We start from the raw sequence: 13,636 nt of genomic DNA, 5'->3' as shown, positions 1-13,636 counted from the left end.
TGTCACACATACAACTGCTACAATCAGACCATTGAAATAACAGATTTAAATAGCAGTATACACATAATAAGTTACATTAAAACCCATGAAGATAAGAAAGCCGTTTTATAAAAGTGCGTTTTTAGTCTTGACTTGAAAACTGTAACGGTCCCAGCTTCCCTGACAAACTAAGGCAGAGCATTCCATAATTTTGGAGCTCTACAAGAAAAAGCCCTGCCTCCTCCCGTGTTGCTTTTGTTGACCCTAGGAATAACCAGCAGCCCCGCATCCTGTGATCTCAGAGTGTGGTTTGGAAGATACGGGGTCAGTAACTCCTGCAAATAACTAGGTGCTAATCCATTCAGGGCCTTGTAAGTTAACACCAACATATTAAAATCTATTCTATACTGCACAGGGAGCCAGTGTAAAGAGGCCAAAACAGGGGTATTCTGAACAAGCTGCAAGCAGGATACCACACGTTTTTGGACACCACAAAAAAGTGCATTACAATAATCAATTCTAGATGAAACAGAGGCATGCCTTAGTCTGTCGGCATCAGATTCAGCAATAATTGGTCAAAGTTTGGCTATATTTCTCAACTAGTAAAAAGATACTTCAGTAACTTCCCTAATATGAGTCTCAAATGATAGATCATGATCAAAGATGACCCCCAAATTCTTAATTTCTAGTTTTAAGTTTTAATGAGAGGCTGCAAGGGTTGAGCTCATGTAATCCCACATTTCTTTTTAGATGGTTCTGTGAGCCCACTAGCATAACCTCTGTTTTATCTGAATTCAACATTACTCAGTTCTGTGTCGTCCAATGCTTGATGTCTGTAAGACAAGTAGCTAATAACACCTCCATACCATATTTTCTGTAATTGGTCCCAAATAGACCCCATGTGTTTTAACCCATTGCCATGTTAAGGGATGGCACTCACCCTGGCATGCCCTTAACTGTGATGGTTTTCACATGTAAGAAAATCATTGTCATGTTCCACTCATGTTTATCCTTTGTTGTCCCTTTTTTCTCTCCCTTTTTTTCCCCCTACTTCTGGTCTACTTCCCCAAGATTATGCTGAACAGCTCCGCATCTTGCAGAAGACAAAAGAGAAGCTTGAAATTGCATTAGAAAAACATCAGGATTGTACGTACTTTTCATCTGCTCAATCTATTCTGAACTGATTTTACTTCGCACAGCATGAATAAGTCTCATCTGAGTCTGTAGGTTTATAAAAGGAGTTCTAAGGGAGATAAATTATTAACTTTAACAGGAGTTTGATTGCACAGACATTTGGCTCCTGATGATTTACATAATATATGTAATTGAGGACTAGTAAGAGTGTCTTAACTGTACATTAAGGCTACAGTATTGTCCTGTGTCACTTAGTCACACCCCCCCCACCTGTCATACACAATAATGCACCCAGCACTGCAGATAAGTATTTGGGTCATTGAGTCATTTACTCTCCAATTTAAACACAATGTGCGTAAGTTTTGGGTGTGTGTAAATTGCAACATTACCTTGAGATCATGAGTACTTACAATAAACAGTACATACTTTAATGCTAACTTATGGGGCATGCATTGTTTCTGGCAGTTCCCAGGCAGGCTACAAGCTGTCCCGTCATTTCTCTAGCTACCGCATGCAGTGCATTCACAATTGACCATTGAGACACCGGAACCAACTAAGTACAAGAAGCTTGAACCTGAACTTATACAGTAGCTGTGCAGCAGAACTGCTATGCATATCTTTACATATTCAATTTAAATATCATGCGTAACTCATATTTTTTTCAATGCATAAAACACCCTTATGCAGCTTATCTGGAGTGCTGATTGCACCCTTGTAAAATGCTACTTTTTCTGATTGATTTTACCTTAGTGGTATGCAGCAAATGAATAAACAAGTGAAAATGATTAAACACTATACTGAGAGGTGGTCCCTCAACACTAAATTAAATAGATTCATTATCTCTACTGAAACAATTATGATGTTAAATATGGCATACCTCCCATCAGTTTACCAGTCTGTTTAGTTTTCTTTCCTAGACTAGTGTTGAAATCCAGTGTAATCCTCCATATTAATTGTTTGGTTTTCATTTATAATTGGGGCTTCTAGTTTTTGGTTTTTATTTTCCATCTCTCTCCCTCCCTTTAAACCTTTGTGGTCCATTTATTCAGCGTGTCTCAGGCGTGTCAGGTCCAATTTATTTTCACACTTGCAGTTTATTTTAGATGTGCTGCTTAAAAGCATTTTCTTTCACAGTAAAACAGGTTTAAAAGGCACTGCATATCAACAGGACACTCAGTACTGCATCTCCAGCCCCACCCCACCCCTTGTTCGCTGTATTTTTTCACATACCTCTTCATAGTCGTGCATACTGATAAATCATCTCCTGATCACTCGTTTTATCACCAAACTCCTCAATAATGCGATCCAAGTCATTATTTTATTACTATAACATCTAAAAAAGCTCTGCAAATGTCTGATATTCTCTGAGCGCTGGATGCAGAAGCAGCTATCTTGTTTGTTTATGTCCGTGTTATCTATGTGGTTCCGGGGCTATCTTAAAGGGTACACAAGGACCTTTTTATTGTGTTACATGTTCCTATGTGTTGCTGCAACTGCTTACTTAAGGTGTGTGTAATGTTTTAAAAGAATTTGACATTTTGACCACTTTTTTAAATTGGAAATGTAGTTCTGAGTCCATGCAGGTACATGGGAAGCCATCTTAAGGCAGGGAATGCAATAACAGTTAAAAAAAAAAAAAAAAAAAAAAAAAAGTGGTTAAAATGTTAAAAAAAAACAAAAAAAAACAAAACCACACACTTTACGTAAACAGTTGTAGCAACACGTGGGAACATGTAACACAATAAAATAAAAAGGTCCTTATGTGCCCTTTAACCTTGATTCGTTTGTGAATCAATGCTACTAGCAATGTCCCTTTCAAAGGATTTTTAAAACTCTGTATTAGGGATGTAATTCTTAAACATTTTTAGCATTTTACCTAAACTTTTACCCATTGTCAAAGATAGGCATTTGAAATCGAGAGTTTTATACAGTAGACTATGTACAGGGTATTTATTCAAAGCCTATCCCTATACGCATGCATTTTATATGCGTGTAGTTCATCCATGTAATGTTACAGTGGAGGGCTTCTTATGATGGCGTTTTTTTTGATTAGGTACAAACATTTTCAGTTTGAAGTTTTTAAAGGTGTTGAATCCTAAGGTCTAAACGTTTGATATTATTCTGTAGCATGTCGTATGCAGACAGGCTAAAAGAATTGAATCTATTCAGTCTTGAACAAAGAAGACTATGCGGTAATCTGATTCAAACATTCAAAATACTAAAAGGTATAGACAGTGTCGACCCAGGGGACTTTTTTGACCTGAAAAAAGAAACAAGGACCAGGGGTCACAAATGGAGATTTGATAAAGGGGCATTCAGAACAGAAAATAGGAGGCACTTTTTTACACAGAGAATTGTGAGGGTCTGGAACCAACTCCCCAGTAATGTTGTTGAAGGTGACACCCTGGGATCATTCAAGAAGCTGCTTGATGAGATTCTGTGATCAATAAGCTACAAACAACCAAACGAGCAAGATGGGCCAAATGGCCTCCTCTCGTTTGTAAACTTTCTTATGTTCTTATGTGTTTAGTACTCACTAGATCTATACTTTTTATACTCCCATAGAGTATAACCATCAGAGACCTGTGAAGAAACATATTAGAAATGAAAAGTTCACCGGCACAACAAGGAGGCATTGAAAAGGGCATTAGAGAAATGAATTCCATAACCTCAGGGACTACACCCTCTAATGTGTATTTGTTTGATGAGCATAACCATTGACACATCCTAACTGTTCTTGTTTTTAATAACCAGCTTCAATGAGGAAACTGCAAGAACAGAATGAAGCATATCAGGCCAGCCGAGCAAAGATGTCTGAGGGAATGGAACTGGCGTTAGAAACAAAGGATCAGGTAATAACTACAAGCTTGGAATGAGATGGCATTTGCTGAGTGAAATCTCTCACACTCTTTAGAGCAGTGGTGTAAATGCCGGTATCTGTTAAATCCATACCCATAATTACATAATGAAACCACATCACCCTCGCTCAACCTCTTTGTGTCATCGCCATGATTGGCAATCGGGTCAAACAGAGCTTCCGACCCCCCCCCCCCCCATAGGATCATGCATGCGACCGATAGCCAGCACAGATCTCCCCTGTCACAGACAAAAAACAACAACATAAACAAACAAATACGGCACAAGGGCCAAAGTAAGGAGACAAACTTACAAGAGCCAGGCTGAGCTATACCTTCTCTGGCTTTCCTTCTCCAAACACCACTCTCAAACAGAGGATTTCTCCTTGCTTTTATACATGTGACCACTCCCCAATTAGCATCAGTTACCAAATTGGGGAAATGGCCACACCTGTTTTGTTGGCAGGGACAGATGCAACCCCATCTCTGCCAGCCTTACATTCCCACATCCACACTATTTACAGCAGCAGGGCTTTTGCTCTGCCACAAGTATGTTGAACCCCTGTACAGTTTTATACTGTATTTTGCATTTTGACACTTGTCATACTTTCTCCATTTAACTCAATTTTTTCATATATGCTTTCAGGAATGGAAAGAAAAGTTGTCAAGTCTTGAAAAGGTACTGTCACAAGATTTAACACTGACTTCCCATTTTACATCACTGATTTCAATTGGTTTATTTTTTCATGGTAGTGATAATACTTGACAAATTGAGATGCCGACTTTATATTTTCAGTGTTATCCATGGCCAAAAAAAAAAACTGCATATTAAGATCATGTGACTTTTGGTTACTGGATGATCAAGATAAAATAACACATTGTATTGTTATATGAATACTGAATTATATGGTCCACTAGGTCAAATTTGATTGTGGGTATCATTAAAGAAAGAAATTAGCCTTTTATGGCAGTAATTTTGACATTGACCCTTTACTAAATAGGGTTACCGTATAGACGTCATTTCCCCTTAGATGTCTGCCTTTGGTTTGTATAGTTTTGTTAAGTGTGTTCTACATTGAAGTTGATTTTCTTTGCTTCAATCAAAACCTCTTTAGGAGAAGAATGCCCTCACATTAAAGCTGGATGAAATGATGGAGCAGAGCTTGAATCTGTTCCAGAAGAGAGACGAGCTGGATGAGCTGGAGGGCTTCCAACAGCAGGAGCTGGCTAAGGTTAAACATATGGTAATGAACTTTATACAGGTACACCGTGTACATTGTCCAGATCATCTATTCCATCCTAACAAATACAGAGATCGTTTGTGACTGTCTGTCTAAATCAGGGATTCCCAAAGTTAACAGGTGGGACATTGGGTGGTGGGACGCATAATAAAATTCTAATTAAACGCCAATATGTGCAATAAATATATTATACCTTTATGTACAGACCCAAGACGTACATCTTTTCATCTAACTTTGCTTTCTTGGTTTCTAAAATATGATTTTTTTTTTTTTAGATTTGATTTTATCATGTTTGTATTTATACCTTATTGGCTGGTTTCACAGACACAGATTAGCACTAACCTTGGTTTACCTTACCTAAATGAACATTGGGTAGTTCAGGACTAGTGCTAATCGGGGTCTGTGAAACCAGCCATGTATGTTTATGGGACATCCTAAAACACTTAATGTGGCTTATTGTGCTTAAATGAAAACAAATGCTTACAAACCAATATCGGGCTTAACACTTCCCAATACTATAATAAAACAAGTCATGGCCTTTGATTAACATAATAACGTTAATCCTTAAAAATAACCTGCTTAATGTGAACTGCTCGTAATGTGAAGAGCGCTTAATGTGCAAAATGAAGTTATTATGTTTACCCCTATTTAGTGAAATCTATTGGTATTCTTTTTTTTATATATATTTTCAAATTAAAGATAAAATGCTGTTTGTTTTTCAGTCATATGAATTTATTACAGAACACCAGCGCCAAAATAATTAAATCCAGAACATTGGACATCACAATCAACACGACTCTCCCCGTTTTTATCCACGCAGTTTAATTACAAAAGTACAATTTATTTCAGTATTGGAACGTGTTAACCCTTTCAGGACCAAGCATTTTTCAGTGGAATGCACCCCCAGGACCAGGCGTATTTTTAATTGTGTATTTTTCTTAGAGATGTGTCTAAAATTTCGTTATTCTATGACACAAGGGACCTTAAACGTATTGAAAGTTTTGTTGAAAAATATTGATGTTTGGGCAAATTACAAGACATTGTTTCATCTCAGTGATTGCAATGACATAATACATGTTTATTCTCAGGGTCTTTATAAGCAATAAAGGACACTGCTCTCAATTATTTTCTCAAAATAAATATTTGTAAATAAAAGTTATTCATTCCATTATTATCAGTAATAAGGAAAAAAGCATACCTGATACATTTAGTTCATGAAATAGTATCTGTTATATCCACTTGTTTCTTGATATTTATAAATGTTATAAAACCACACATATATATATATATATATATATATATATATATATATATATATATATATATATATATATATATAGTACTGTGCAGAAGTTTTAGGCAGGTGTGAAAAAATGCTGTAAAGTAAGAATGCTTTCAAAAATAGACATGTTAATAGTTTATATTTATCAATTAACAAAATGCAAAGTGAGTGAACAGAAGAAAAATCTACATCAAATCAATATTTGGTGTGACCACCCTTTGCCTTCAAAACAGCATCAATTCTTCTAGGTACACTTGCACACAGTTTTTGAAGGAACTCGGCAGGTAAGTTGGCCCAAACATCTGGGAGAACTAACCACAGTTTTTCTGTGGATTTAGGCAGCCTCAGTTGCTTCTCTCTTCATGTAATCCCAGACAGACTCGATGATGTTGAGATCAGGGCTCTGTGGGGGCCATACCATCACTTCCAGGACTCCTTGTTCTTCTTTACGCTGAAGATAGTTCTTAATGACTTTCGCTGTATGTTTGGGGTCGTTGTCATGCTGCAGAATAAATTTGGGGCCAATCAGATGCCTCCCTGATGGTATTGCATGATGGATAAGTATCTGTCTGTACTTCTCAGCATTGAGGAGACCATTAATTCTGACCAAATCCCCAACTCCATTTGCAGAAATGCAGCCCCAAACTTGCAAGGAACCTCCACCATGCTTCACTGTTGCCTGCAGACACTCATTCGTGTACTGCTCTCCAGCCCTTCGGCGAACAAACTGCCTTCTGCTACAGCCAAATATTTCAAATTTTGACTCATCAGTCCAGAGCACCTGCTGCTATTTTTCTGCACCCCAGTTCCTGTGTTTTCGTGCATAGTTGAGTCGCTTGGCCTTGTTTCCACGTCAGAGGTATGGCTTTTTGGTCTTCCATGAAGGCCACTTCTGACCAGACTTCTCCGGACAGTAGATGGGTGTACCAGGGTCCCACTGTTTTCTGCCAATTCTGAGCTGATGACACTGCTGGACATCTTCCGATTGCGAAGGGAAGTAAGCATGATGTGTCTTTCATCTGCTGCAGTAAGTTTCCTTGGCCGACCACTGCGTCTACGGTCCTCAACCTTGCCCATTTCTTTGTGCTTCTTCAAAAGAGCTTGGACCGCACATCTGGAAACCCCTGTCTGCCTTGAAATTTCTGCCTGGGAGAGACCTTGCTGATGCAGTATAACTACCTTGTGTCTTGTTGCTGTGCTCAGTCTTGCCATGGTGTACGACTTTTGACAGTAAACGGTCTTCAGCAACCTCACCTTGTTAGCTGAGTTTGGCTGTTCCTCACCCAGTTTTATTCCTCCTACACAGCTGTTTCTGTTTCAGTTAATGATTGTGTTTCAACCTACATATTGAATTGATGATCATTAGCACCTGTTTGGTATAATTGTTTAATCATACACCTGACTATATGCCTACAAAATCCCTGACTTTGTGCAAGTGTACCAAGAAGAATTGATGCTGTTTTGAAGGCAAAGGGTGGTCACACCAAATATGGATTTGATTTAGATTTTTCTTCTGTTCACTCACTTTGCATTTAGTTAATTGATAAATATAATCTATTAACATGTCTATTTTTGAAAGCATTCTTACTTTACAGCATTTTTTCACACCTGCCTAAAACTTCTGCACAGTACTGTATATATATGTATTAAATATTATATATAATTAAAACATATGAGAAGAATAAATGTTCTAATATAAGAAGTCAAATACATCAGATTTACAGTGTTTCCCCCTTTTTTTTTATTTGCTCTAAACAAATTCCTGTGATGTTTTGTTTCTGCTTTTGTCTCCGGGCTGCTGTAAACTGTCGCTGCCCTTTAGACAGTAAATGCCCCTCTCAGTGATGTCACACAAAAAAAAAAAACCTATCAGGAAGTGAACGTCCCTCCCCTGTGCAGTGTTTCATGACTGTACTACAAAGTATGGTGGCCCTGTAAGTCATCAAAACAAAGTACTTTTTTTTTTAATTGTGTTTACACGATTGCGGTCCTAGAAGCCCGCTGCAGTATGATCCTGTTAACATGGTCCCGGTCCTTAAAGGCTTAAGCTTGATATCTGCAAATTGTGTAAGCATTTGTTTTGTATTTCAGCACATTAAGCCAGTTTAAATGCTTTTCACATTCTGCGCAGTTCACATAACTTAACGTGATTTTATTATAGTGTGTGTATGTTCATAGGAGGCTGTGTGGCCCAGTGGTTAAAGAAGTAGCGATGTGCGCCGCTTGTACCGGCATTAAGCAAAAAATGAACTTGTAATGAATAGCCCAAGTCTTTTCTTTCCAAGAAAATCTAGACATTCTTGACGAGGGCCACAGACAGTGCCGTCGCGGGCCACACTTTGGGAACCCCTGCTCTAAATTAATAATTAGGTGACATTTCAGTGACCTACTGTAGAATTGTATTTACAAGGAGCATGCTTTGACTCGTATAATTTCTAAGGCAATTCTGGACAAAAGAAACATTTCTCCATATTTTCTACATAAAGCAATTACATTCAGTCTTTGTTAAAGAGCTGAGGATAACAATGGATTACCAATTATATTTGAAGGCAGTCCAAGAGTCGGAGAAAAACCCCATAGAAGTATTAATCCTTTCTGTTCAGTAGATCATCTAAGCAGGGTGTTAATGATGATTTAGATCAGTGGTTACTGAGGCTGGGAGTCCATTTTTTATTATGGTGCAGCTATACCTCATTATGGTACCAAACAAGCAAAACTGATACAGTCAGCACTCACGTATACCACCCTATAAAATTGACTTAAGTGAAGGTTTAATGAGTGCGACGCATATCTGATTATTTCATTTTGGCTTCCATTTAGATGTAGTATAGTTGGTTTTGTTGGTAAAGTACTATATTTTCAGCTGAAGAAGTATTTTAATTCAGAACGACATGATTCTGTAAATGTCACTTGCCAAAAGAGACGACTTACACATGGACTGTAATACAGTACATACTTAAATCCTGATACGTATTTAAATTCCCTATTAACGACCCAACAGCAAAATTAAATCAAAATGTTACTGTGACAAGCTGGCTTTAGTGGTTATGTCAGACCAGAAAAGAGTACACAGACAGACTGTAGTTGCAGTGAATCTGAGATGCTTTGGCGCTCAGTGCTTTATTAACACACACAAAATAAAAAGATTGAACAAAACAGAAGACAGGACACGGCACTTTACGCCAAAATAAGTAGACAAACAAAACTAACTAACACTTAAACAAATGATGGACTAACAGACAAACACGGTGAGTGAAAATAAACAAGTATCGTGCTGGTCCTACCAGCACACAATAGCAATTGTTAATCTTTAAGTTTATTTTATTTACTCCTCTCTCCTGTTCTGTACTCACCGAACACCCAACCCCGAGTGAGTGAAACGTGCATCTATATATACTGTTGTGCCGGGATTCAATTACTAATTAATTATTCACTTGAATCTCAGCACATGAACTAATTTTGTGCAACCCCGTGCTCACATATTAAATACTTTAAATGCACGTGAAGTGAAGTGCAATCCCTGTGCCTAAATACAATTATACATTTTAAATAACTTGTGCTGCACACACCCATTTATATCCCGTGCAGCCATATCTATACACCAACATTAACACACGCAACATACAACATATAACACACAAATGCAAACAGGGGCAGGGCACATTGCCACAGTTACCCATGCACAGAACTGCGTAAAATGTAAAAGGCAATGCAATTCAGCAAAAGATTAAAAAAACACCATTTTTGAGAATTTAAACAGTATCTAAAGTCAGTATTCAAAATTGCAGAATATAGTGCTTGATAAGGCCTAGTGTTAACTTGCAAAATGAAAATTCACAAAATCACAGATCAAAAAAAAAAAAAAAAACGCATCACAGTATTAAAACTGTTTAATGATTAACTTTTACATTACTACAGCTTGTCTCGTTCGCTTTGTTTTTGCTGCATGCTCATGTGAAATTGGAGGAAGCGCTGTGTAACTGCACAATAAAGACTTGATTTGGCTTGCGACGGGGAAAAAACACGGGCTGATGGATAAACAAGTATATTATAACATTGAAGAGGAGAGCTTTGTATCAGAAAACTGGTGACGGAGTCGGAAATTGTGTGAGACGGAGAAGTGCATTAATTTGTTACATATACAGTGCCTATAGAAAGGCTACACCCCCTTGAACTTTTTTCACATTTTGTTGCGTCAGTGCCTCAGAGTTTCATGTATTTAAATGAGGATTTTTTTCCACTTATCTACACACCATACTCCACACTGTTAAGGGGAAAAAAGTTTTTATTGAGGAAAAAATTATATATTAAATACAAAACTGAAAGATCATAATTGAGTTAATACTTGGTGGAAGCACCTTTGGCAGCAATTACAGCTGTGAGATTATTGGGATATGTCTCTACCAACTTTGTGCACCTAGATTTGGCAATATTTGACCATTCTTCTTTACAAAACTGTTCAAGCTCTGTCAACTTCCTTGGGGAGTGTTGATAGACAGCAATCTTCAAGTCATGCCACAAATTTTTTATTGTATTTAGGTCGTAGCTCTGACTGGGCCACTCAAGGACATTTACCTTTTTGTTCTTTAGCCACTCCAGTATAGCTTTGGGTCGTTGTCGTTTCAGCTTTCTTTCAGGGGATCTGCAGGTTTTCCTCAAGGACTTCTCTGTACTTTGCTCCATTCATTTTCCCTTCTATCCTGATAAGTGCCCCAGTCCCTGCCGAGGAGAAACCTCCCCATAACATGATGTTGCCACCACCATGCTTCACACTAGCGCTGGGTTGGGTTTGCGCCAAACAAAACGCTTTGCATTTAGGCCAAAAAGATCAATTTTAGTTTAGTCAGACCACAAAACTTTTTGCCACATGGCTACAGAATCTCCTGAGTGTTTTTTTGCATACTTCAAATCGAATTCAAGGTGGGCTTTCTTGAGTAATGACTTCCTTCTTGCCACCCTACCATACAGGCCAGAGTGCTTGGGATATTGTTGTCACATGCACACTTTGACCAGTCTTGGCCATAAAAGCCTGTAGCTCTTGCAAAGTTGTTATTGGCCTCTCTGATCAGTCTCCTTGCTCAGTCATCCAGTTTGGAGGGACGGCCTGATCTAGGCAGGGTCTTGGTGGTGCCATACATCTTCCACTTCTTAATAATCACCTTGACTGTGCTCCAAGGGATACTTCACGGCTGGGTTTGTGTTTGTGCTGGCGGGGGGCGGGCAAGAGTTGAGCTAAGGTGGAAGCAACATCATGGGAGAAGTACAGTCGTGGACAAGTACAATGCAGTTAGAAGCAGAAAGGAGAAATTACATCTTTAAATCTGGAGTTGCTTTAATCAGAAAACATTGCAGCTTAAAGCCTTGCAGCTGCGTGTATTTTTCTGATAAGCTGAAACTCGGAGCAGCTGATTCAAATCCCGCGGCGTTCTGGGACACGGGGGAGGAGCGGAGCACAAACACAAACAAACAAAAGGCAGGCAGACTTCCCAGCGACAGCGTGTGGAAGCGACATCGTGGGAGAAGTACAGTCGTGGACAAGTACAACGCAGTTAGAAGCAGAAAGGAGGAATTACATCTTTAAATTTGGAGGTGCTTTAATCAGAAAACATTGCAGCTTAAAGCCTTGCAGCTGCGTGTATTTTTCTGATCAGCTGAAACTCGGAGCAGCTGATTCAAATCCCGCGGCGTTCTGGGACACGGGGGAGGAGCGGAGCACCCAGCACAAACACAAACAAACAAAAGGCAGGCAGACTTCCCAGCGACAGTGTGTGGAAGCGACATCGTGGGAGAAGTACAGTCGTGGACAAGTACAACGCAGTTAGAAGCAGTTGAAAGCAAGTTGACAGCTGCAGAAGCTACATTAAACTAAAAAAAAAAAAAAAAATGGTCTACAAGCCAGTAATCTGTGACAACTGCATGATGTGGGAAATCCGAGAAAACCCAACAGAGCTCAACCAAGTTTGTGTAAAGTGCCGCACCATCCAGGACTTGCTTCAACGATTAAGCCTGCTAGAAAAGGAGCTGGAGGAAATGAGACAGCAACAGGAGCTTGAGGAGCTGACACACCCACAATTCATGGAAGTCTGCACCCCTAGCAGACTGAAAGCCACCACGGAGATGGAAGAGAGTCGAAACAGCTGGGTTCAGATAGGCAGAAGCAGGGAAAAAAAGAAACTTCGTCAAACACAACCACCAGAAATCCAGACAGCCAACACATTTGAGCCACTTCAACATTTAGATGACCAAAACCAACATCACGAGAATGAAAGAAACAACACCCAGGACCCTATAAACACTGCTGACCAGGCAGCAAAAAGAAGGGAGGTCATGATTGTTGGGGACTCCATACTGAGAAACACATCAAGTTCAGTTCGCAGTTTGGACCCCCTTACTACAACAGTGTGCTGCCTTCCAGGAGCCTCAGTCAAGCACATCACTGAGAATGTGGACAGGCTCCTAGAACGAACAGGAGATGACCCGGTAGTAGTCGTCCACATTGGTACAAACAACATTGGAAGAGACAGGCCAAGATCCCTGCAAAACAAATTCAGAGAGCTAGGAAGGAAATTAAAAGACAAGACCAAAACTGTGGTATTTTCTGGGATACTGCCGGCGCCTTGCAAAGGACCATATGGACAGCTGGAAATACAAAATCAAAATGCATGGCTGAAATCGTGGTGCACACAGGAAGGCTTCACCTTTCTTGAACATTGGAGCACTTTCTACAACAAGGACTATCTATACAGGTGGGACGGACTGCACTTAAACATTAAGGGAACCAATCTACTCGGAGAAAGGATCCTTCAGGCGGTACAGAAGCATTTAAACTAGAAAGGAAGGGAGGAGAAAACAAAAAAACAGAAGGGACACTACATCAAAACAAGGGCAACAACTCAGGTAAGACCACTATTAAATGTATTTATCTTAATGCTAGAAGTCTCAGAAACAAAATGTTAGAACTTGAAGCTACTGCACTAACAAGTAACTACGATGTGATAGGTGTTACAGAAACTTGGTTGTCTGAGAGTGATGGAGACGAATATAATATTAGTGGGTACACACTGTATAGGAAAGACAGGCAGGACAGAAGAGGCGGAGGGGTAGCGCTATACATAAGAAATAGCCTTGAAGCCCAGGTGTTAAAT

General features: G+C 39.2%; 1 protein-coding gene across 2 annotated transcripts in view; it reads left to right on the top strand.

Moving 5' to 3' along the window:
• LOC117396652 (golgin subfamily A member 1) overlaps positions 1-13,636 on the top strand; it is a 76,237-nt gene that overhangs the window by 10,134 nt on the left and 52,467 nt on the right. The window contains exons 4-7 of one of the 2 annotated variants that reach the window (XM_033994767.3): positions 1,051-1,125; positions 3,868-3,965; positions 4,615-4,647; positions 5,084-5,212. In XM_033994767.3, the coding sequence (XP_033850658.3) occupies positions 1,051-1,125; positions 3,868-3,965; positions 4,615-4,647; positions 5,084-5,212 (335 nt within the window). The remainder of the gene's footprint in view (positions 1-1,050; positions 1,126-3,867; positions 3,966-4,614; positions 4,648-5,083; positions 5,213-13,636) is intronic. The other variant, XM_033994768.3, reaches the window with a different exon arrangement.

The sequence above is a fragment of the Acipenser ruthenus genome, chromosome 31 (genome assembly GCF_902713425.1).
Source record: "Acipenser ruthenus chromosome 31, fAciRut3.2 maternal haplotype, whole genome shotgun sequence".
NCBI lineage: Eukaryota > Metazoa > Chordata > Actinopteri > Acipenseriformes > Acipenseridae > Acipenser > Acipenser ruthenus.
Note: the sequence above shows the minus strand (reverse complement) of the source record. Positions and strands in the feature narration are given on the sequence as shown.